Source organism: Myotis nattereri (genome assembly GCF_964212035.1).
Source record: "Myotis nattereri genome assembly, chromosome: 4".
Taxonomy (NCBI): Eukaryota; Metazoa; Chordata; class Mammalia; order Chiroptera; family Vespertilionidae; genus Myotis; species Myotis nattereri.
The window spans coordinates 67,374,607-67,397,276 of NC_138079.1; the positions used below are offsets into that span (position 1 = coordinate 67,374,607).

A 22,670-nucleotide genomic window follows, 5' to 3' on the forward strand; every position below is an offset into this window, starting at 1 on the left:
TTTGATTTTTTCCAAGTTGTTCAGAGCTAAGTTCAGTGAAGAAAGTAGACAATCAAACGGGGTAATACCATTTTCAGTAGAAATGGAAATATAGATTTAAATAACAATACTGGTTTCTTTCTGTGTTTTGTAACAGGACCTATGAGCAATTTCCGAAGAGAGCGGGTACCACATTTTTGGAACGTGTACATATAGCTTCTCAAAGGAACTAGTTTGAGGGACACATTATTTTGGATATAAACATCTTAAGAGATTTGGGGATTACATTTCTTCAGACTTACACAGTACTCAGTAAATTACTCACTGATAGGAAGTTTAGAAGTCTCCTGCCATTACATCTATACAATATTTTGTATAAATTATTGAAATCCTTTATGCCGATATGATATTCAAAGTAGTGATATTGAAAAGGAATATTTCTATAGCCAGCTTGGGATGCTTTATTTATGAGCTATTTCTTTACTGGACACTGGAAAAATATAACTTTTGTTATCTATTAGCATCTGTCAAACACTGCAAGGTTCCCTAGATGAAAAGTTATGATAAAGGCATACCTATAGCCGTTATGTTGTCATAAGTTAATTTGTTAAAACTTGGATATGTTTCTGAGAGATTTTGCTAGTTTTCACCTCCTTGAGACTCTAGAGAAGAATAGTAATTTTGTCCTCAGATGTCTGCCCTTACGGAGTAACACAGATGGCAGTGTTTAATGACAGCAGGAGAAATAACTACCTGCTGCAGGAAAATGCACCTAGAATGGGAATTTGCAATCATCTAACATAGGGGAGGGGGTACTTTCCTGACTCGAGAGAAGCAGAGCATAGAATCCAGCACCAGTGGAAACCTGCTCTGCCAACGTCTATGATTGAATTCCCTGCGAACGCTTGGTTCTTATTTGGGTTGCTTTCATCTCATGCTTTCTATTTAAGCTGGCTACTTACCAGAAGGCAAAAAATATGTCATCTTCCTGAGTGGGGGAGCGCTATTGGCATTCTGGCCAAACAGGTCTTTCTGGTGCGTGGGACTCCCAGAATTTTGCAGCATGGTTGGCACCCTTGGCTTCCTGATGCTAAATACCAGTGGCCCCCACAAAGTCATTGTGGCCCTCAGAAATGTCACCACACATTTGCAAATGCTTCTGGTTGTTCATGGACTCCTAGAGCATGGTGAACTTGTTTACTGAAAAGACAGGGAAGCCAGGAAACACCTCTCTCTCTCTCTCTCCCTCCCTCCCTCCCTCCCTCCCTCTGTCTATATATCTAAGCTATCCATCCATCTATCTGTCTCCTTTTTCTTTCTTTTCTTTTTATTTTCTTTCATTGTGGTGTGAGGAATGACAGAAATAGGAAAAAGGAATATTTATTAAAGAAAGAAAGATGGAAAACAAATAATCCCAGGGAAGGCTAGGGGGGAGCAGAAGACAAGAGATAGAACATATAGCAGGGTGAGGATACTGGAAGAAAGGCTTCTGCCACATTGACTGTAGTCTCTTGTGATTTTCTCTCTGAAGCCAAGAATAAGATTTCCTGTAAGAACGCTCATGTGTAGTTGCATTATAGGGTATAACTGATTGCAGAGGCACCATAAATAGATTTCACTGAAAATGTAGTTAGAATTGTGTAAGCATTTAGATCCAAACCCTTCAAGGGAAAACAGTTTGTCATAAGGCAAGTTCATCCGACCTCATCTAAGGGAGGGTGCTTTACTGTGATAGGCGCAAGCCCCCTTATTTTAAAATGATGCTCCTTACATGATTGGCCAGGAGCATGGACCCCAAAATACTTTCAGCTCCTGGGTAGCACGTTTTTAATTTTTACAAAATGAAATTCTCCTTTCGTGCCAATACCATTTTCTAAAAATAGTGTACCTGGCTAGCATTTAAAGTCATACCCTCTAGCTTGCCATGATTGCTAGAAGTCATCTGTTATGTATTTTTAAAATCTGCACTAACACTTGTGGACCATTCATGCCATACTGAAGCTGATTTTCTACTTTATTTTTTCAGTTGTTCATGGTGGACAATGGAGCAGATGACTGGAGAATAGCCATGACTTATGAGCGTATTTTCTTCATCTGCTTGGAAATACTGGTGTGTGCTATTCATCCCATACCTGGGAATTATACGTTCACATGGACGGCCCGGCTTGCCTTCTCCTATGCCCCATCCACAACCACCGCTGATGTGGATATTATTTTATCTATACCAATGTTCTTAAGACTCTATCTGATTGCCAGAGTCATGCTTTTACATAGCAAACTTTTCACTGATGCCTCCTCTAGAAGCATTGGAGCACTTAATAAGATAAACTTCAATACGCGTTTTGTTATGAAGACTTTAATGACTATATGCCCAGGAACTGTACTCTTGGTTTTTAGTATCTCATTATGGATAATTGCCGCATGGACTGTCCGAGCTTGTGAAAGGTAAGTTTGTTTCTTTTCCTGAGAACATAATTTGCCATATGGTGTTCTTGAAAGCGGGAGAAAGAACACATTTTAGATTAGAGGCCCACAGTGACTCACTCTTGAAAATTTTGGATTCTCAGATGGGCTTCTTTTAAATGAGTGTGACAACCCTTTTTTAAAGATTTTTGCATACATCAATGCTATGATGATTATGTGTATTTCTTTTTAATTTGATCAGTTTTCAATAGATGGGTGCTTTTATTATCTATGAAAAATTTTGGAGACTTACAAATTGAGTAGGAGACTTCTATCAGAAATGTTTGTTGAATGGATATACTGATTCATTTTGGTGCCTCATTGGTTATAGCATTCACTACTGTTGAGACAGAAATCTGAGTGAAAAATGGTGATGCAAGGTGTCTGAAATTTAGGGAAATCTCAAAGTGGTTTGTTGATTGTAATGCCTATCTATAATAGTGTTCATGTGATTACTAATAAGGAGCTTGTAGGTATAATACTCAGTTTTATCAAACTCTCCACAGTTAGTGAAAAGTAGCTGTGTGTATTTGTTTTGTGTCTGAAAAGCTATGGTGTTCTAGAACTAGACACATATTCTTAGAATACAGGAGTTGCTCAGTGAGTCCGAATTAATCAGTTTTGGCATCAGTAATGTTAACCTTGCTACTTCATAAACAAACAAAAATGGATTTGTTACATAGATGGGAGGAACTCTGTCATGACGGGGGAATCTCATGTGACCTTGGTTAAGAAAAATCAAGTTGAAATTCCAATAGACAGGAACTATTTAAAAATGTATAGCACTCTTAAATATTAGGATGTTGGTCTTTGTTGTAACAAGGTGTGTTTTAATTTAGTTTTTGAAAATACAAGTTTTATATACACACATAGTTTAGTGCAAAAAAATATCTGTATGAGAATTGCTGCAAAACAAAGAAACCCATAACACCCCTCCCCCATTTCTACTTTCCAGAAGTAATCACTTTAAATTCTTTTCATATTTCTAAATGATACTGCTTATATTGCTACATCTAGATTTTTCATCTACATTTTTATGGAAGCTGGGGTTTTAGTTTTCTTTCACTTACATGTACACACCCTTTTATGACTACCCTCCCCCAAAGTAATTTCTATCTTCCCAATAGTTATGTAAACACCAATAACCTATATTCGATGTTTATATTATTATGACTATGTGAACTGCAGTTGTAGTTGAACAATGTAGTATATTAGAATCATTTTGCCTTTCCTGCATATCTTTTTATTTTCTCTGGAATTAATAATTGCCTCATTTTATTTACTAAGTTTTTTTTTTTATTTGCTTAGTTTTCTATCTACATTCCACTAAATCATCTCTAAATTCTCCCACAAAAAGATGTAAACCTTGCCCTGACTGGTTTGGCTCAGTGGATAGAGCGTCAGCCTGCAGACCGAATGGTCCCAGGTTCGATTCCAGTCAAGGGCATGTACCTTGGTTGCGGGCACATCCCCAGTAGGAGGTGTGCAGGAGGCAGCTGATCGATGTTTCGAACTCTCTATCTCTCTCCCTTCCTCTTTGTAAAAAATCAATAAAATATATTTTTTTAAAAAAAGATGTAAATCTTTTTATACTAGACTCATGTATATTGGGCAGCCTATCGACTTAACCTTGAATAAATGATTCTTGGGGCTTTTGGACCTGCTTGTCTTCATGTTGGGGATTTCCTTTGTCTTTTTATGTGGAGAACCCGTTTCCTTGAATCCTGGTTCTCCTTCTTTCCTCATTTATTCGTTTGTTTTGGCAGGATCCATCTTTGTGAAACTTTTAAAAAACAATAGTGGGTGGAGATGTAGGTTTTTAAAATTTTATGGCAAATATTTATTCTCCTCTGATGTTTAAATAATAACCAGGCTGGATATAAAATTCTAGATTAAAACTCACTTTTCCTCAGAATACTGAAGACTTAATTTTCCTCTGGCATCTAGGGTCCCAGAATCTTATACTGTTTTCATTTTTGATCTCTGTATCCTGAACTCTTTTAGGATCAGTACTCTAGAATTGCACAAGGATGTATCTTGGTGTGAATCTATTTTAATCCAGGGTATTGGGAATTTAGTGGGCCTCTTCAATCTTGGGATTAGTGTCCTTCAGATCTGGAAAATTTCCTTGAATCATTGAATGATTTTTGTGCCTGTATTTTGGTGTGTGGATATTAGTTCTCCTGTATTAGTTCTTTAATTTTCTTACTTTTTTTCTACATTGTTTTTCATCTCTGTTTTTGCTGTATAGATGGGAGGTAACCTTAATTTTATCTTTAAACTGTCTGTGGGATTTTATTTCTTCTTTTCTATGTATTATTTTTAATGGCTCATTTTTTTTTATCTCTGAATGCCTACTTTTTAAAAGTCATATTATGCTTGTCTTTTATAGATGTACTGTTTTATTTCTCTGGCGATGTTATGATCATTTTTTTCTCTTTGTATATTTTTGTTTCCCCAAAGATTCTTTTTTTTTCTGTTTGTTTTTGGCTTCTAATTTAGAAGCTTATAAGTGTTTAGGTGACTTTGACTATCTGTCCATACTGACAAGTGAGCTACTAAAGACCTGACTGGATATTTTCTATGCAAATCTAGAACTTGTTACTGGGGCTTCACCCAAGGGTGATTGGGAGTGGGGTGTGGAGCACTGATTTAGTATCTTTACATATTTTCTGGGGGAGAGGGGGTTTCTGAGCAATTTGACTGCTCCTTGGGAAGCCTTTTCAATAATAATAGAAACCTGGATGACAGCACTCTGAATTGAAGGGGCGAAAAAAGGTCTCAGCAGTTAATATGTGAGCATGTCTTTATTTTTCTAGTTGCAGCACAGTAGGCCTGCTCTCTACAGTCTTTGATGCCCTGTAGTCAGCCCACAGACCTTGCATTTTACCCCCTCCAGACAATAAACTTCCAGACTCCTGCAGGTTGGCAAAAGGCATTACCAATGGAAAACGAGATGTCTAACTGCTTTTATGTAGTATTTGAACCTGTGCTCACCTTTAAGGCTCTGCCATTGTCTCCACCTACAGAGGTACTGGTGTCTAAAATTCCTGAGTCTTTATGGGGTGGGTGGTGTTGATTCTCAGTGGAAATTTGGTTGCTTCTTGATTTTTTCAACACTGTTAGTCTAGAATTCTTCTTTTTCAAGTCAGGTCAGTTATCAGCTGTCAGTTGTCTTTCTAGCTTCTTTACTGTTGTCTTGTCACTCATTCTTGTTGTCCTTATGATGCCAGAGGGCTCACGGGGAGGCCAAGGGAGGCCTCCACTGAGTGGCTGTGTCCAGGTTCTTGTCACCAGACAAGAAAGGATTCAAGAGCATGACAGAGATTCAACAAAGCAAGCGGACTTATTAAAGTGGCAGTACACACTGGAGGAGAGGAGTGCGGGCAAACTCAAGTAGTGAGTCACATTGATAGGATCTGGGTGGAGGTTTAGATCACCTCTGGGCAAGGGGAGAGAGGGGGGGTGGTTCATGTCTCTGACACTGGGGAGGGAGGTGGTCTCCTGGGCAGCTCATCTCAGTCTCCTCTCTGGATGGTGGCATGGTGAACTGAGGGCCTAGGCGGGTTCAAAACTGGGAAGAAGGTCAGCATAGCTGCCCGTTCTGGGCAGAGACCAGTTTTTGTTTGTCTCAACTATTTTTTTTTACCCCAGGAAATTGGAAGGGGGGGGGTGAGATTTGGGTGGGGGCAGCGAGGGAATAGGTATCTAGCCACAAGTCCCATCCAAAGTGTTCTAATCTAGAAGGGGAGGGGAGGAATATAACCAGGGCCTCTGTTCCCTCTGATAACTTTCCTGCCTCATTTATGGGTTCTGCTTGCTCATTTTATGGGGATGTAGGGTCAGTATATTTGTTGACTTGGTCTGCTCTTATCAGAAATTCTGAAGTGTCTAGTTTTTGATATTATGTATCTGAACCTTTTTTTTTTTTTTAGCACTTCTCAGGATTAAAGTTTTCCTTTTAAAGAAAGGTAGGCTCCTTATGGCAATGCTTTGTTTCCTAGGAATCACAGTATTTAGAGCTTTATATTTTCTCCAGCAGATGTACATATGAAGTTTGAAGAATAAATATCAAAAACCTTAGTTGACATACCCATTTAGTTTATGGAGATTATGCATAACAATGTAACAATGGGAAGAAAAGCGGTTTAATAATATGAATATCTAAATGGGTGGTCCTTGTACATCTGCTTCCCACGGGCCAATTAAATAAAATAGTCTCAACATTGTGCAAATGCTTCCCATTTTCTTTACAAAATCAGTTCATCTTAGCTGTTATCATAACCCATTGTCACCATATACAATGGTGACAATGTATGTCAGCAAGCCTAAGGCAAGTTGTACCAAACCTTCTTAGAAGCTTGTTTTTTTTTTTGTTTTGTTTTTTGTTTGTTTTTTTTTAAATATATTTTATTGATTTTTCACAGAGAGGAAGAGAGAGAGATAGAAACATCGATGAGAGAGAAACATCAATCAGCCGCCTCCTGCACACCCCCCACTGGGGATGTGCCCGCAACCCAGGCACATGCCCCTGACCGGAATCGAACCCGGGACCCTTCAGTCCGCAGGCTGACGCTCTATCCACTGAGCCAAACCGGTTTCGGCAGAAGCTTGTTTTTTAACGTGCTCAAATTGTTAGGTGAGGGATCATTCCTGTTTCTGTCTAGAAGGCACTAGAAAGTGGAAATTGCCTATTTCCTATCAAGAATGAGAGTGTTGCCAGCAGGTACATAAAAGGGAACCAGTCTGTGAAGGTGGGGATGGGAGGAACACCAGACTTTGGACTGGCACGCTGGGGTTGAGTCCTAATGGTACCATGTAAGGTGAGTGTCCGCAGACCAAGCAGCTAACTCTTCTTTGCCTTTGTTTCTTCATTGAAAACTAAGTGGATTGATCAGCTTTCAGCTTCCCAAAGTAACATTTTGTAATTTTTTGTACAAATGTGTAAAAGAAAAGAAAAATCATTAACCAGCCTTGTGATGGTGGATTTTCCACATTTTGTTTTTCCTTAAACTTCCCATTTTGGTACATATAATCTCCATATTGTGGCTTGTAAGAGACAAAGGTATAAAAAATTGCTTTGTTTTTCATAAAGTTGATTTTAAATATGATGTCTTCTGCATCTTATACTTTCTTAGATGTTAAGTTTCATCGGATAGCATGTTCAACCCAAAGTGGGTTTTGATGGTTCTATAAAGATAGCGTGCTATGTTTACAACTGGAGAAGGTTAGTAGCTGTTTTGCAAGGAGCAGTTACACAAAGTGTTACACAAAGAAAGCGTTTTCTTGTATCTCTTTCTTTTTTACTATAAAAGTTCTCTGAGCATTTAATATGTGAATGTGTATTGGGAATATCCAAGAGGAATAAAAGCACTTTTATTTGGCACATCTTGTGGGAAACCCAGTTGGCATATGTCAGTACTGAAGTTTCAGAAATAGAAAAGAATGGTAGCTTTCCATGCAGTTTGGGAATTTAGATAAAAAAGAGTTCTTTGTTTAATATATTTTAGAGGCCCAGTGCTCAAAAATTTGTGCACTCAGGGGGGTCCCTCAGCCCGGCTTATACGCTCTTGCAGTCTGGGACCCCTTGAAGGATGTCCACCTGCTGGCTTAGGCCCGCTCCCTGGGGTATCAGGCCCAAGCTGGCAGTCAGACATCCCTCTGGCAGCCAGGCAGCCCTCGGGGGATGTCCACTTGCCAGCAGAGAGCAGACCTAAGCTGCAGTTGGACATCCTTAGCACTGCTGAGGAGGCGGGAGAGGTTCCTGCCACCATCACTGTGCTGGCAGCCATCAGCCTGGCTTGTGGCTGAGCAGCGCTCCACCTGTGGGAGTGCACAGACCACCAGGGGACAGCTCCTGCATTGAGTGTCTGCCCCCTGGTGGTCAGTGTGTGTCATAGTGACCAGTCATTCCTAGTCATTCTGCTGTTAGGGTCAATTTGCATATTACCCTTTTATTATATAGGATAGAGGCCTAGTGCACGGGTGGGGGCCGTCTTGGTTGCCCTGAAGGTGTCCCGGATCAGGGTGGGAGTCCCGCTTGGGTGCCTGGCCAGCCTGGGTGAGGGGCTGATGGCTGTTTGCAGGCTGGCCAAACCCCCCGGCAACAGAAGCTCCCAACCTCTCCTTTTTTCTTTTTTTTTATTCTGGGATTTATTTACCTTCTATAATTGAAACTTTGTAGCTTTGAGTGGAGCTCAGAGCCAGCCAGGGCGGTCGGGAAGCTTGGCTTCCTTCATCAGCAGGGGCAACCCAAGCCTCCTGCTCTCTCCAGCTCCGTGGCCACAGCCGGCTGAAAGCAGGTATCTGGGTTTATTTATCTTCTATAATTGAAACTTTGTTGCCTTGAGTGAAGCGCAGAGCCAGCCACAACAGGCAGGAAGCTTGGCTTCCTCCATCACTGTAGCAACCAAGCCTCCTGCTTGCTCCAGCTCCGTGGCTGCCGGCTGCCATCTTGGTTGGGTTAATTTGCATATAGTTGCTCTGATTGGCATGGCTTAAGGTGTAGCAAAGGTACGGTCAATTTGCATGTTTGTCTTTTATTAGTGTAGATTGTTCCTCCAAGTTCCATAATGTGGAAGAGAGGGCAAGTTTGGAATGGAGAAGAAAAAGGGAGAAAGAAAAGGGATCTGGGAACTATGTGGCAGTTACCAAGCACAAAAGCAGATGCTGTAATCATCTCTAATAAACTGGAGATGCTCAGAACCATTTCTCTTATTGAAAAAAGATTCATTTAGTTAGGACATTAGCAGCTACATTACACAAACTTACTGTTTTTATTTATCTCATTGTTATATCTCTAGGAGCATTTCAGTATGCATTAAGGAGGTGCATTAGTTAAGAGAAAAGTTTTTCTAAAAATGACAAGAATGGTTTGCTTTTTTCAAAGTGGAAAAATTGGAGAAACAAGCAAATGGAACTTGTTTTTAATAGACTCGGATCATCTAAGCTGCATTTTAGATGTATTAGAATAATATTTTATCACTAAAAACTGACAGATGAGAATTAATGGTATTTATTTTTTAAATTAGCAGACAGCCAGGCACTTCAGTTGTGTTTAGCATCTATTATACAGTTTATTAAAAGTTTGTTTCATTTCTTCCGTTAATCAAGTTAGGCTTTTCTCTGTTTTTTAAACTCTCTCACAAATAATCTCCTGCATTGCACTTTTTTAAAATTATTTTTTTAAATCATTTTTTAACATATTTTATTGATTTTTTACAGAGAGGAAGGGAGAGGGATAGAGAGTTAGAAACATCAATGATAGAGAAACATCGATCAGCTGCTTCCTACACAACCCCCACTGGGAATGTGCCCGCAACTAAGGTACATGCCCTGGACCGGAATTGAACCTGGGACCTTTCAGTCCGCAGGCCGACGCTCTATCCACTGAGCCAAACCGGTCAGGGTCTGCATTGCACTTTTTAATATTGCCTGGAAGGAGGATGATTTCTGAAATGCACTTGATACTTTTTTATAACATAGAATATTGTGAAGTATAACAGTCAAATCATGGCCCAAAATAAAACCTTATACAATATATATCTCATATAAAATAGCTGCTTTTTTAAAAAAAAATCTTTATTGTTGAAAGTATGACATATGTCCCCTTTTTCCCCATTGACCCTTTCTAGCCTGCCCCCAATCCCTGCCCCAGGCCATCACCACACTATTGTCTGTGTCCATGGGTTACGTGTATATGCACATAAGTTCTTTGGTTGATCTCTTCCAACCCACCCACCCACCCCTGCCTTCCCTCTGAGATTAGACAGTCTGTTCCATGCTTCTGTGTCTCTGGATCTATTTTGTTCATCACTTTATTTTTTCATTAGATTCCACATATAAGTGAAATCATGTGATAGTTGTCTTTCTCTGACTAACTTATTTTGCTTAGCATAATATTCTTCAGGTCCCTCCATGCTGTCTCAAAGGGTAAGAGATCCTTCTTTTTTACTGCTGCATAGTATTCCATGGTGTAACTGTACCACATGTTTTTATCACTTAACTACTGATGGGCACTTGGGCTCTTTTCAGATCTTAACAGTTGTAAATTGCACTGTTATGAACATAGGGTTGCATACATTCTTTCTTATTGGTGTTTAAGGTTTCTTAGGATATATTCCTGGAAGTGTGATCACTGAGTCAAATGGCAGCTCCATATTAATTTTTTTAGGAAAATCCATATTCTTTTCCATAATGACTGCACCAGTCTGCATTCCCACCAGCAGTGTACTAAGGTTCCCTTTTCTCCACATCCTGGCCAGCACCTGTCCTTTGTTGATTTGTTGATGATAGCCATTCTTGCAGGTGTGAGGTGATACCTCATTGTTGTTTTAATTTGCATCTCTCTAATGATTAGTGACTCTGAGCATTTCTTCCTATGTATCTTGGCCATCTGTATGTGCACTCTGGAGAAGTATCTATTTAGGTCCTTTGCCCATAAAATAGCTACTTTTAACACAAGGATTGGTTATGTCTTCTGACACCAATACTCTGTTACGCAGAAGTTGGTAAAGAAAGCCCTTGAAGGACGAGAATATCTTACTTTATAACTACACAGGTTTCCATCCTGGTAGCACCGATTTGTAGAGGCTCTGTGATTTGGGATTCCACTCTGGGAGTATGGGCCTTGAATGTCACCTCAGTTTTCTACATACCAAGATAAAATGAATACCCTTACTCCTGAGAACCAATAACCAAAATATGGAATGGTAGTTGTTTATAGCTAGGAAATTAATTCAGCATTGTTGTGGTCACCTTTTTGTGGCTTGGCATAAATCAGTTACTCTAAGATCATACCCAATGACTTCCTCTACATCGAGCAGGACTTTAAGTAAAACTGAACTGTAAGTTTCAATATGTGATAAACTGTTTGGAATGCCTAAATGATCTGGGTTCTAATTTTCAAGTTTCTCATTTCAAAAGTGTGAGTGTGCTTTTGTTTTTTATATGATAGAAAACATTTTTTGCAAGGAGGGTGAGATAGGTGGGATCTGAAATTCTCATTTGTCCTATTTGTTTTTTATTATTTATATTGGATAAAATGTAGGAGAATATGAAATCAGGAGCTACATTTTCAGACACTAGCTTGTTTTCTTGATTTACCATCCATGGTTTTATTTTATATGTTTAGGAGGCTCAGAGGCCTGCAAATTCTCAAGCCCTGCCCATCGGAGCTGCTTTATTTCTTTTTGATTTACTTTCATTTGAAACACGTGACTTGTGATTGAGTTTCTTCAGTAGTCGTAGAAGCAGTCATAAAACATGCATTGCAGGGCCAGGGACACATCCTGCTGGCACCTTCTCTTCATATAGTATACTGAATCATCTGATTCTTTCTCACCACTTCAGGTTTCAGCTGTTGCTAAGTAAACTCTAAGCATTTCATCAATGGATTTGTAACTGGTGGTTGATGGTAATGCAATACTTTGTAAACTAAATACTTCCAGGGTCTGATTCATACATTCAGACATAGCATTTTCAGGCTCATAAGTGAGTCACAACTTTAAAATGGGCTCTTTTAAGGTATAAAAATCGGCAGTTTGAAAGCATTCAGGATGCATCTGTGACTTGCGAAGTGTTTTCCAAGTAAATTGGCCATGAAGTCTTACAGAAAGAAAAGCCAATTCTCTCTCAAGCTCAATTTTCTCTTCATTCCTACATACATATGATTTGTTTTTTTGTCTGCCTCCTGAGAGAACAATGAGGATTAATAGTTGTTGGCAAGATGCTTGGAAATCCTGGTTTGAAGAGTGCAGTTTGAGAATATCAGCAGTGATTATATGCAAGCAGAAAAGACAGCTCAGAAATTCAACCTCACTGATCTCAGAGTACATTAGTCCTCCCCATTCTGACACCCAGGCTGATGTTTACACTTTATGGAATATGGGTCTGGAGCACCTTTGGAATTTGGAAAATCCCTTTGATCATCAATATACTACTTTAAACAGGGTGCATGTATGCAATCATGAGTACACCATTCTCATGCAATTCAGAACCTTGGCTTCAGATAAAAACAAAGAACATGTCAATGCCCTAACATTTTGTCTTTAAGAAAATTAGTATATTTCTTAGACATATGTGGGGCTTGGTTGGAGAAAACTCGAGCTTTTCCTATCTGCCTGCAGGATTTTCTATTTGTTTAAAGTTTATATTCTTTATTTTTAAGGTTACCTTATTGCAAAAGATCATTAAAATAACAAAAAAAAAATTAAGATAAGAAAAGTAGCTTATGTGCAGTAAAGTACACACATTTGGAATTGCATACCGCTTGGACAAGTCTTCCTTGTATTATAATGTTAAATTTTCATACCCTTAGTACACATTAAAGGGCTCCTTTAATGCCGTGGGAATTCATTAGGGAATAAGGTGGGTTTTAGAATTGTATCCCAGAGCTGGGGTATGGAGCACCTGCTGTTTATGAGGCAGACTGCTTGGCTTGACTCCCCTGGGAAGGACTGGATGAACCATTTTTCCGCCCCTAGCTGGGCTGGTAGAGCAGCATCTGGCCTGTTGATGCTCTTTGAGGCCCCGAGGAGGGCAGTGTCCATCCTTGAACTCTCCAACTCTGCCAGTTCCAGCCTTGAGTGTCCCCGATTCAAAGCCCATGGATTAATAAATAATCTGATCACTGCCAAATTCCTAGGGATATTGGGAAAGGCCCAATCATCAGATATTTACACCTAGCGTGGTGGCAAAGTCAAAACCATTTTGAGAACATGGTCATTTTTCAATAAATTATTGATGAATAAATAAAGGATTAAAAAACTTCATGTGCAGTTTCACCGTAATTTTTGATTAAGTGTAAAAAGAAAAGAGGATTCTTGTCATTCTCGTGGGGTTTTGAAACAACTTTATTGAGGCATAAGTTATGTACATATATTGTGAATATGCAATTCAATAGTTTTCAGTGAATGTCTATAGCTGTGCAACCATCACCTCTATTGAGTTTTAATCAGTTCTGTCACCCCCAAAATATCTCTGTTCCCATTTGTGCTAAGTCCCTGTTCCTTTTAGTTGCAGGCAACCACTAATATACTATCTGTCTCCATAGATTTGCTTTTCTGGGCCTTTCATAGAAATGGAATTAGGTAATATATAGCTTTGCATCTGGTTTCTTTTACACAGCTCACATTTCTGGTGTACTGGTACATCTTGTTGTAGTATGCATCGTAGTTTGTTCCTCTTTATTTGATGATGAATGGTGTTCTGTTGTAAGGATATGACACATTTTAGTCATCCAGTCACCAGTTGATAGACACTTAAAAGGTTTCCTGTTTGGGGCTGTTTTGAATAGAATTGCTGTGAACTTTTGCACAGAAGTCTCTGTATGAATATATGTTTTTGTTTTTAGTAGACATATAGGAGTGGCTGCACCATTTTACATTCCCACCAGATATCAGCAATATATAAGGGTTCCAGTTTTATCACAGCCTTGAAAACGTTGTCATATACGTAGATGGATATATCACATTGTCAGGCATATACATATACATTTATATAAACATATACATATACATACATTTATTTATATAATCTAATAATCACCCTAGTGAGTGTAAAGTAGTATCTTATTATGGTTGTAATTTGCAATTCTCTAATGACTAATGATGGTAGGCACTTTTAATATGATCATTAGTCATTTGTATATCTTCTTAGACAAAATATCTATTTAAATTCTTTGCCCATTTTTAAACTGGGTCATTTTTCTTATTAAATCGTAAGTGTTCTTTATCTATTCTTGTTGCCCATCCTTTATCAGATATATGATATGCAAATATTTTTTGTGGCTTGTCTTTTCATTTTCATTCTTGTGTTTTTATACGTGTGGAAGCTACATATACTTGCCTTTCTCTAAATCAGTTTGCCTCACCTCCCAAAGCCACACAGGAAAAAAAGCTAGCTACTTATACCCAGGGAATGTAAACTTTTTGAAGAGACTTGATTTTCTTAAGTTTTCTGCTTTCCATGTTTCTCTTTGCTGGCCATTTCCTACCCTGATGTCTAGCTTTTCTAGTAACCCCTATTTTTTAGTAATAGTAAAGAGAGGAAGAAGCAAGGGAGAAATATCTCTCCAGTTTCTTGCATTGCTTTTATAATTGCAGTATCTATGAAGAATGAAGTGCAGAAAGCATGCCATTTTTACACTGAGGGTGAAAGAAGTTCCTGACTTGCATCCAGTGGGGATATTTAAAATTTTTGTGTGTTTTTTTTGTTTGTTTGTTTGTTCTTTTATTCTTCCCAGTTGAGGCAATACTTTGTTTTCATAGATCCACAGCTTTCTTCATGGCCAAGGGCAAATATTTGTAACTTGTCCGACCCTACTTTAGGTATGTAGATAAAGATTGTTAAAAAACAAGCTGCCACCTCCCTTTTGTGTGGCCTGGCCAGATATTATGATGGTCCACACCCATGACTTCGGAAGAGTATAAGTCAGGCCATGGGCTTCCTGACCAGATGACCACTGTTAGACTGTTCTTCGTGGTGCGCTTCATATCGCAGGGACAGGATATCATAGTACAACACACAAGGATGTGGCAAGTGATATTTGCCATTCAGTATCCCACAGGGGCTAAGGGGCAAAAGATTTTGCGTGACTACTGCCTATTATCATTGCTTTCAGGTCTCCTCTCATAGATTTAGTATTCTCAAAGCTTTCTGTGTTACATAATATATACTATATTCATTTATGGAGTTGTATTTAATATTCTAACAAAAGAAGATACAATTATAAAATACATTTTTGCAGACTCTGTGGTATGTAATGTTTCAGTTATAGAACCTCTTATGAAATGTCATATAAGATTCCTGGTCTGTAAATATGAAAGCCACAAAGTAAGATACAATGTATTCAGATCGAGGGGCTTGGCAGGAAATCTCCTGCCAGTGATCATAGTGAGAAGTTAACTTTAGTAGCTTTCTTGATTTAAAGAAATGGTTCCTAATATTTCATGTGAATCAGCATATTAATGACCATAAGTTCTCTGTTTTTGGACAAAAGTACGGCTTTGCTATGTGTCTATGGAGAATCTCCACTTATTATTTTGGAGGCAGTTGTATTACAAAATGAAGCATCCAGTACATAAAGATCAGTTTGGCCAGAAATTTAACTTTGTTTAGTGGTGGCCAGCCCTTAGAATTTCTTACTTTCTATATGTCTGGAAAGAGATGATTATATTTAACTGTACTAGTTACTAAGGTAGTCTGCCTACTGTGCTTTCTATTGGTTAGTAAAGTGTTTTGCCTTGTTTTGGTTTGTTTTAAATAGGTTCTAAGAAGCTCGGGGGTGTCAGTTTGAAGTGAGAAGCCACTCTGTCAGGTTCTGTATTCCAGTTTAAAGATACTCCATTTTTTATATCCTGATAGCTTTTATTCCTCTTCTCATCCACCATACACCTCCTTTATCATCTGGATTCTGTTCTTTCAGCCTTACTAAGGTCATGGGCATTTATCATGATGGAGTGTGTGTTTTGGCTAAGTGCGTGATGATGGAGGGTTGGATGGTAAAAGAAATTAAGACGCCAGCAGGTTTGATGTGGTCTTAAAGAAGAGCCTGGAAGACTATTGTAGTCATTAATCACGGGCATCGTGAGCTCAAAGCTTATATCTTATCTGGGTTAGGGGATGCGTTCTCCAGTTTTAAGGTATTCTCTGAGTGCCTATGGTACTCTACACGCTGTGCAAATGGAGGTACAAAAGCCCCACCTGAACCAACTTCTCAAGGATAAAGACAATATCTGTACAACTCGATCCCCACAGCCCAGAGCCCTTTAATATCTGGGTCAGATAAGACCTTACAAGTCATCCAATTCTATCAGGTCAAGACTAACACCAACCACCAGCGCTCCACACAGACCTGTGGGGTGAATGTTTCTGCCAGATAGGCACCATCAGTCAGAACAACAGAAGGCTAATTAGCAGCACTTCGTGAATTACTTCAGATGTTAAAGTGCAACCCAATAAGAGTCATTATAAGGAACACTACTAATGCAATAATGTATGATACCTGTGGAAAAAACTCTGAAGTCTTTATTTCTAGGAACTGGTTCATTTGCAAGTAATTAGAGTTTTATTATTTAGTAAGTTAACAAAGGTTAATGGGGAGCTCTGTGTTCATTTAAAATTTCTTTGAAGCAGGAGTGAAAATAGCCCTGGCTGAATTTTTGAAGACTGCAGGCACACTGGTCTAGGAAACCTGAAACCTTCATTATGCCCCACAGGCTCAGCCTCACAGGAACATGACAGGCAGCGCAGCCCTGCGTGACACCCTCTCAGCGTCCCTCTGCAAGGCCTTTCATTTACTCTGCTGGAGCACACAGACTTCTGACAGACTTGCTTGGTTTTTACCTTGGATCTTACTTTGTGGGCTCTCAGTTTCTGTGTGGCTGCATCACTGACTGGGATGAGCAGAGGGAGGGCAGAGGGAACCCCACCCTGCAGCGACTTTTGTGACAGCCCTCCACAGAGCAGAGAAACATGCAGACAGATGGGAGTGCCCCGAAGGCAGCATTCCATCTTTCTTTCACAAAATTTCTCTCATGTTCTAAGTTCATTGCTCCTGTCCCTCTTGCCATCACCTTAGGTCCTGTGATGTATTTAATGTCACGGGTACTTCCTGAAAGCCTCGTTAATGGTAGAATACATGTAATAAGCAACCTAGCCTTGCTTCTGTTAGAAATGCACACAGCAAGGGCTGTTCCCGTGCTCTGCAGGACTTCTGAGAATCCTAGCCACAGGAGAAAAGGAAAGAAGCATCAGGAGTTTTAAGCCACGAGGTTTAACTTTCTCATGCAATCACATGCTTAACCACAGTTCTGACGGGGTCCAAGTAGGTTTTTGAAATATAACATGACTTTTGTTTGTGGTCTTTTTTTTTTATCTGGTTTAGTCTTTGTCTTAATCTGTGCATCTTATTGCTCATTTTTTAGGGACAAATACCAGGGAGAACTGAGGGAATAAAAATATTCTTTCCAGTGTACTGAGCTCTCTGTAGCAGGGGTTCTCAAACTATGGCCTATGAGCCAAATTTGGCCCACTGTTTGTTTTTGGACAGCCCATGACCTATGAATAGTTTTTACCTTTTTAAATCATTGTGACAGAGACCATATGTGGCCTACAAAGCCTATAATATTTATAATCTATCATTTTATGGAACAAGTTAACTGACTTGAAAGTAGCATCATTTTTGTCAAGTTTGTTTCAAGTACAATGTGATAGAAAAGATTTTTCTAATTTTATTTTGAGTTTCAGATAATGAATTGATATTTATCATAGCTTAATTAAGGCATTTTATTAATTTTTTTAAAATGATCATTATCATATATTTAGGACTAAATATAAACTTTTCGTGATGAAGGATCCATCATTGACACTGGCTTATGGGATAGGTCCAGGTGTCATAAGGATGTTAATCAGTGATCTAAGCTATGCTGACTAGTACTAGCTAAATGCCGGTATAATTTATTGTGGCTACAAAATAAGAGAAAAGCTACATCCTTTTTCCACCTAAATATAAAGCAATGATATATGGAAAAAGTGCTCTGTTCTATTGAGGGATCTAGTCTTTGGGGTTTGACCTCATTGACCTTGAGTAACATCAGTGGAAACACTGAATCATTAAGATTAGCCAAAGAACATATATGCATATATGCAGAGCCCATGGATACAGACAACAGTGTGGTCATGGCTGAGGGGCTGGGGAAGAACTGGGTAGGGGGGTCTAATTTGGGGCAAATGGAGGACATCTGTAATAGTGTCAACAATAAACATTGAAAAAAGAAATGTATCCACTGAGCCAAACCAGCTAGGGATATATTTATATTTGTGTTGATTTTAGAGAAGAAGGGAGAGCAAGAGAGAGATAGAAACATTGATTGGCTGCCTCCTGCATGCCCTACCCTAGGGATCAAGCCCACAACCTGGGCATGTGCCTTGACCAGGAATCAAACTATGACCTCCTGGTTCATAGGTGGATGCTCAACCACTGAGCCATATGGTGCAATATGCACATTTTGTAACATAGAAACCCACACCTAAGACCTATATGTTCATGTTGACCAATGTCACCCTAATCAATTTAATAAATGGGGAAAAAAAGATTAAGAAAAACAAAATCTAATATGAACGTTGTGGAGGGGCAGATCTTAGGATGGATTTAGAGCTAAAGCCTTCCAAACATAAGCATTTAACATTGCCAGAATGATTTCACTTTGACTAGGAGGATAATCTAAAGTATTCTTTGCCATATTGTTCTCCACAATATGTAGCTAAGCTATGGCTACAACAGTGGCTTCATGATGCTTATTGTTGGTACTTCTAAGGGTAAAACAATCTTTATTGTGGTTATGTTAATGGAGTGTCAGCATAAAATACCATGATTGTTTTAGTCCTATGGTCTCTGCTTCCAAACGCAGAACTGTTTCTAGCAAGTCAGCTTATGTCACTTTATATGGGACAAATTGACCAGCAAAAGATTAAAATAATTCCTGTTTGATTTTCTAGTGTGAATCTCTAGTAAGTCCTTTGTGAGGTTTTTTGGCTATTTCTCTTAAGCATTACTGCCTTTTCTATAAACACAATGTTCCTCAGAAAAGTGTAAAGGGAGAAGCTATAATTTGGCTAATATACCAGATATCTGGGACAATATCATGGGTGTTGATAACATTATTTATATTACGTTAGGAAAGCATTCAGAGAACATGTTTTGTAGGAGATTCAGAGCTTTAATGGCATTTTTGCTTGATAAGAATTTCATATTATTGTCGCATCACAGCTTCTTCTATCTTCACTTCCTCCTCCCATCTGACCCTTCAGACTGACTGTAGATCTATCTCATTTTGGCTAGGCCTGTTCTCACCCCAAAGAATTATCATTTCATAGCAGTTTTCATGCTCAGTAAAAATAATGTATCCCTTCCTTCCCCAATGTTTTGGATGCACACATTTTTCATACTTAAGACAGATAGGTGGGATGTGCAATTGCAATTTGCCTCTTTCTCAAAATGAGTTTATTTTTTGAATGCTGCAGATTTTTATACCTTTCCAACCCAGCATTAAGTTGTCTTAACCACTTTCCAATTGATTTTACACATAGCCTTGGATGTTCTTGTTTAAGCATATATTACATTTGCTTTATATAGATTGTCTTTGTTGGAAAAGAAGAAATCCTGGGTAATGGTTACTAGTGAACCAACATAAAGGTTGTTGGTTTAGAAACAGCCTAAATAAGGGGTTTGGGGAAGGGAAAGTGCAGGGCATGGTTAAGGGGCATCTGTTTCCACAGCAAAGAATTTATAAAGGATTGAGATTAGCTAAAATGGGGCTGCTGTGCAGGACAATGAGGAGTGTGGCTTTTAGATCTAGTCCCGAATACTTCCTTCATGATGTTTGTGTTACCTGCATTATTTTTTTAGTGGAACTTCTATTAAATTGACATTTATTTTTCTAGAATACATTCACTTTAAAAGGAGCTTACTATCACTGTGGCAAATAATAACCCTATATTACCTGCTCTAAATAAATCCAGAAACCCAATACTGGTATTAAATTCTAATTTGACCTTGTTTCCTTTCTACTGCTCTGAGCTGAGCCTATAGGTTTGTTACAGTGGAAGGTCAACAAATGTTTAAGAGTTGATCCTGACCTGCTAGCAGCACAAAGCTAGTGCTCTTTCTTACCTGTCAGAAGGATCAAAAGAGGAGCAAAATGAAAATAAATGACTTATTAAAAATATGATATTTTTAAATCCTGAGTCTCTGTGCTAGTGAAATTCACCTCATATACCTCCTACAACTTTGGCCTGGGCCACTGCCCCAATCTTATCCTTTCTGAAACTCTGCTTCAGGCACTGGAGAGAGCCTGAAGGGTTTTAGACATATGAGTAATTTAAAAGCTGCCAGTACCTTAGGAGGAAAATCCTGGCAGTGGTATTGTAAAGGGCATCTGGGAACAGGAAATCCAGCTGAGAGGCTATCACAGAATCTAGACCAGGGGTCCTCAAACTATGGCCCGCGGGCCACATGCAAATACAAATACTGTATTTGTTCCCGTTTTGTTCTTTTACTTCAAAATAAGATATGTGCAGTGTGCATAGGAATTTGTTCATAGTTTTTTTTTAAACTATAGTCCGGCCCTCCAACGGTCTGAGGGACAGTGAACTGGCCCCCTGTTTAAAAAGTTTGAGGACCCCTGACCTAGACCATAGGAGAGGGGCCTGGAGGAAGGGATGGATCCTTCCACATGCCAGGTACTGAGAGAGTAGTACCCAGTGACCTATGGGGCTCAGAGAGAAGGCTTCGAAGAGGAATCTGAGATTCTAACTTGTATGAAATGATGAAGGTTGTAGGGACTTAAAGATATACTGAACATGGGAGGAGAGAGTTGAAAAGGGAGCAGTGAGGGATTTATTTTGGAGATGCCAAAAAGATGTTGAAAGAAGAGAATAAGGTCCTTAAGATAAGCCACCAGGATGCCACCTTTATCTAAAGCAGTGGTTCTCAACCTTCCTAATGCCTCGACCCTTTAATACAGTTCCTCATGTTGTGGTGACCCCCAATTTCATTGTTACAAATTGAACATAATTAAACCATAGTGATTAATCACAAAAACAATATGTAATTATATATGTGTTTTCCGATGGTCTTAGGCGACCCCTGTGAAGGGGTCGTTCCACCCCCAAAGGGGTCGCGACCCACAGGTTGAGAACCGCTGATCTAAAGAGATGGGGAGAGAGGAAGAGGAAAAAATAGGTTAAGGCTCAAAGAAAAGGGAGTTAAGAGGATTCCCATCAGATGACCTTCAGTCTCTCTGAAATGAATGATAAAGCTTTGTATGCAAAGCAAGCTTGGTGAAGACATGGTAATCTAAATTCAGTAAAGGAAAGATATTGTAATCTGTTCTACCCAAGGTCTTGGTATGAATAAGGAACTGCCATGCTTTTAAATATTAAAAATTCTCCATAAATCTCAAAATATTGCAACTTCAGATTCACTTGACACCTAAGGAAGTTCACCTAGAAACTAATATACTCTGATTCTTGCACATGTGAGAGTCCCAATTCTGTGTGACCTACACCTACAGTCCTACAATGCACAGATCAACGTGTCAGTCACAGGATTTTCAAGTTTAGGGATGGGAGGAATTCTCAAGGTGACCTGTCCAACTATTAATTTAGTTCTTGAATCATGTCAACCTCACAAAGTATCATTCATGCCATTCTTGGAACCTCAAACGACGCCCTTCCCAACTCCTGAAAAAGCCTATTTTTTCCTTGGGCCAACTTACTCTATTGTTAAATATACTGAAGTTCCCTCCGAGTGGTATGTACAATAAAAACAATTTTAGTGCATTACTGGCTGGCTGGGCCCAAGTTTCTAGGTGATGCTTCCTTACCTCCCTACCCTAATGAATCCCATTGGAATTAGGAAAATCATGCTGACACCTTGGTTAATGGCCACAGGGTTTACTTAATGCAAATATGGGTTTGCTTCTGTTTGATGATGTTTGGAGTAGTTTAATTAAATATTTACAGTGAAAGACCATTTGAATACAGATTTGAAGATGCATCGTGTTTCTCTCTTTAGAGCTTCTAAAATACTTTCATCTCTAACCTACTTACGCATCTGTCCTCACTTCTACCTGGGATTACACACAGTACTTTGTGTTGGACCCACCAGACCACAAGCTATCTAAAGCCTTCTCTTTCATGTGTTACTTCATTTATCCATCTGTCCACTGCACCGTGCTAGGCTCTGCTCCAGGTCTTGGTTGAGATCAGGGACAGGTTGCCTACATTCTCTGGACTCTTCTGTAGATGAGTCAGCAGCCTAGCCCAGTGCTGGGCACATTGTAACTAATGAATCAGCAGCCTAGTCCAGTGCTGGGCACATTGTAACTGTTCCATAAATAGCTGATAATTCAGTGGAAAGTGTTGGATAGTGACTTAGAGGGTGGTAAGTTCTTTTGCGGCTAGATAAGAAGGGTGAGTGAGGCATAGGCCTCATAGAATTTAAGGTTTAGCAAATTAGCAAATAGTGTTTTGAAATACATTCAGAAAATGAACAAACAAAATCTGTGCCTGTGCCTAGACCCCAGGATACCTGAGTGCCACAGAGGTGAAGGGTGGGTAAGAAAGCAGTTGAAGGAGCAAATGCTGACTGTCTCGTTCTCCTCCATCCTCCCCAAGCATCGGAGGCCCTTTCAGTGTGGCCTTTTATCTGCCTGATGAGCACA

At 39.3% G+C, this 22,670-nt stretch overlaps 1 protein-coding gene across 1 annotated transcript in view; it reads left to right on the forward strand.

The window, feature by feature from the left end:
• Positions 1–22,670, forward strand: part of KCNN2 (potassium calcium-activated channel subfamily N member 2) — a 144,088-nt gene that overhangs the window by 42,263 nt on the left and 79,155 nt on the right. Inside the window, exon 3 of the mRNA XM_081090419.1 lies at positions 2,006–2,424. Coding sequence (XP_080946545.1) covers positions 2,006–2,424 — 419 coding nt within the window. The remainder of the gene's footprint in view (positions 1–2,005; positions 2,425–22,670) is intronic.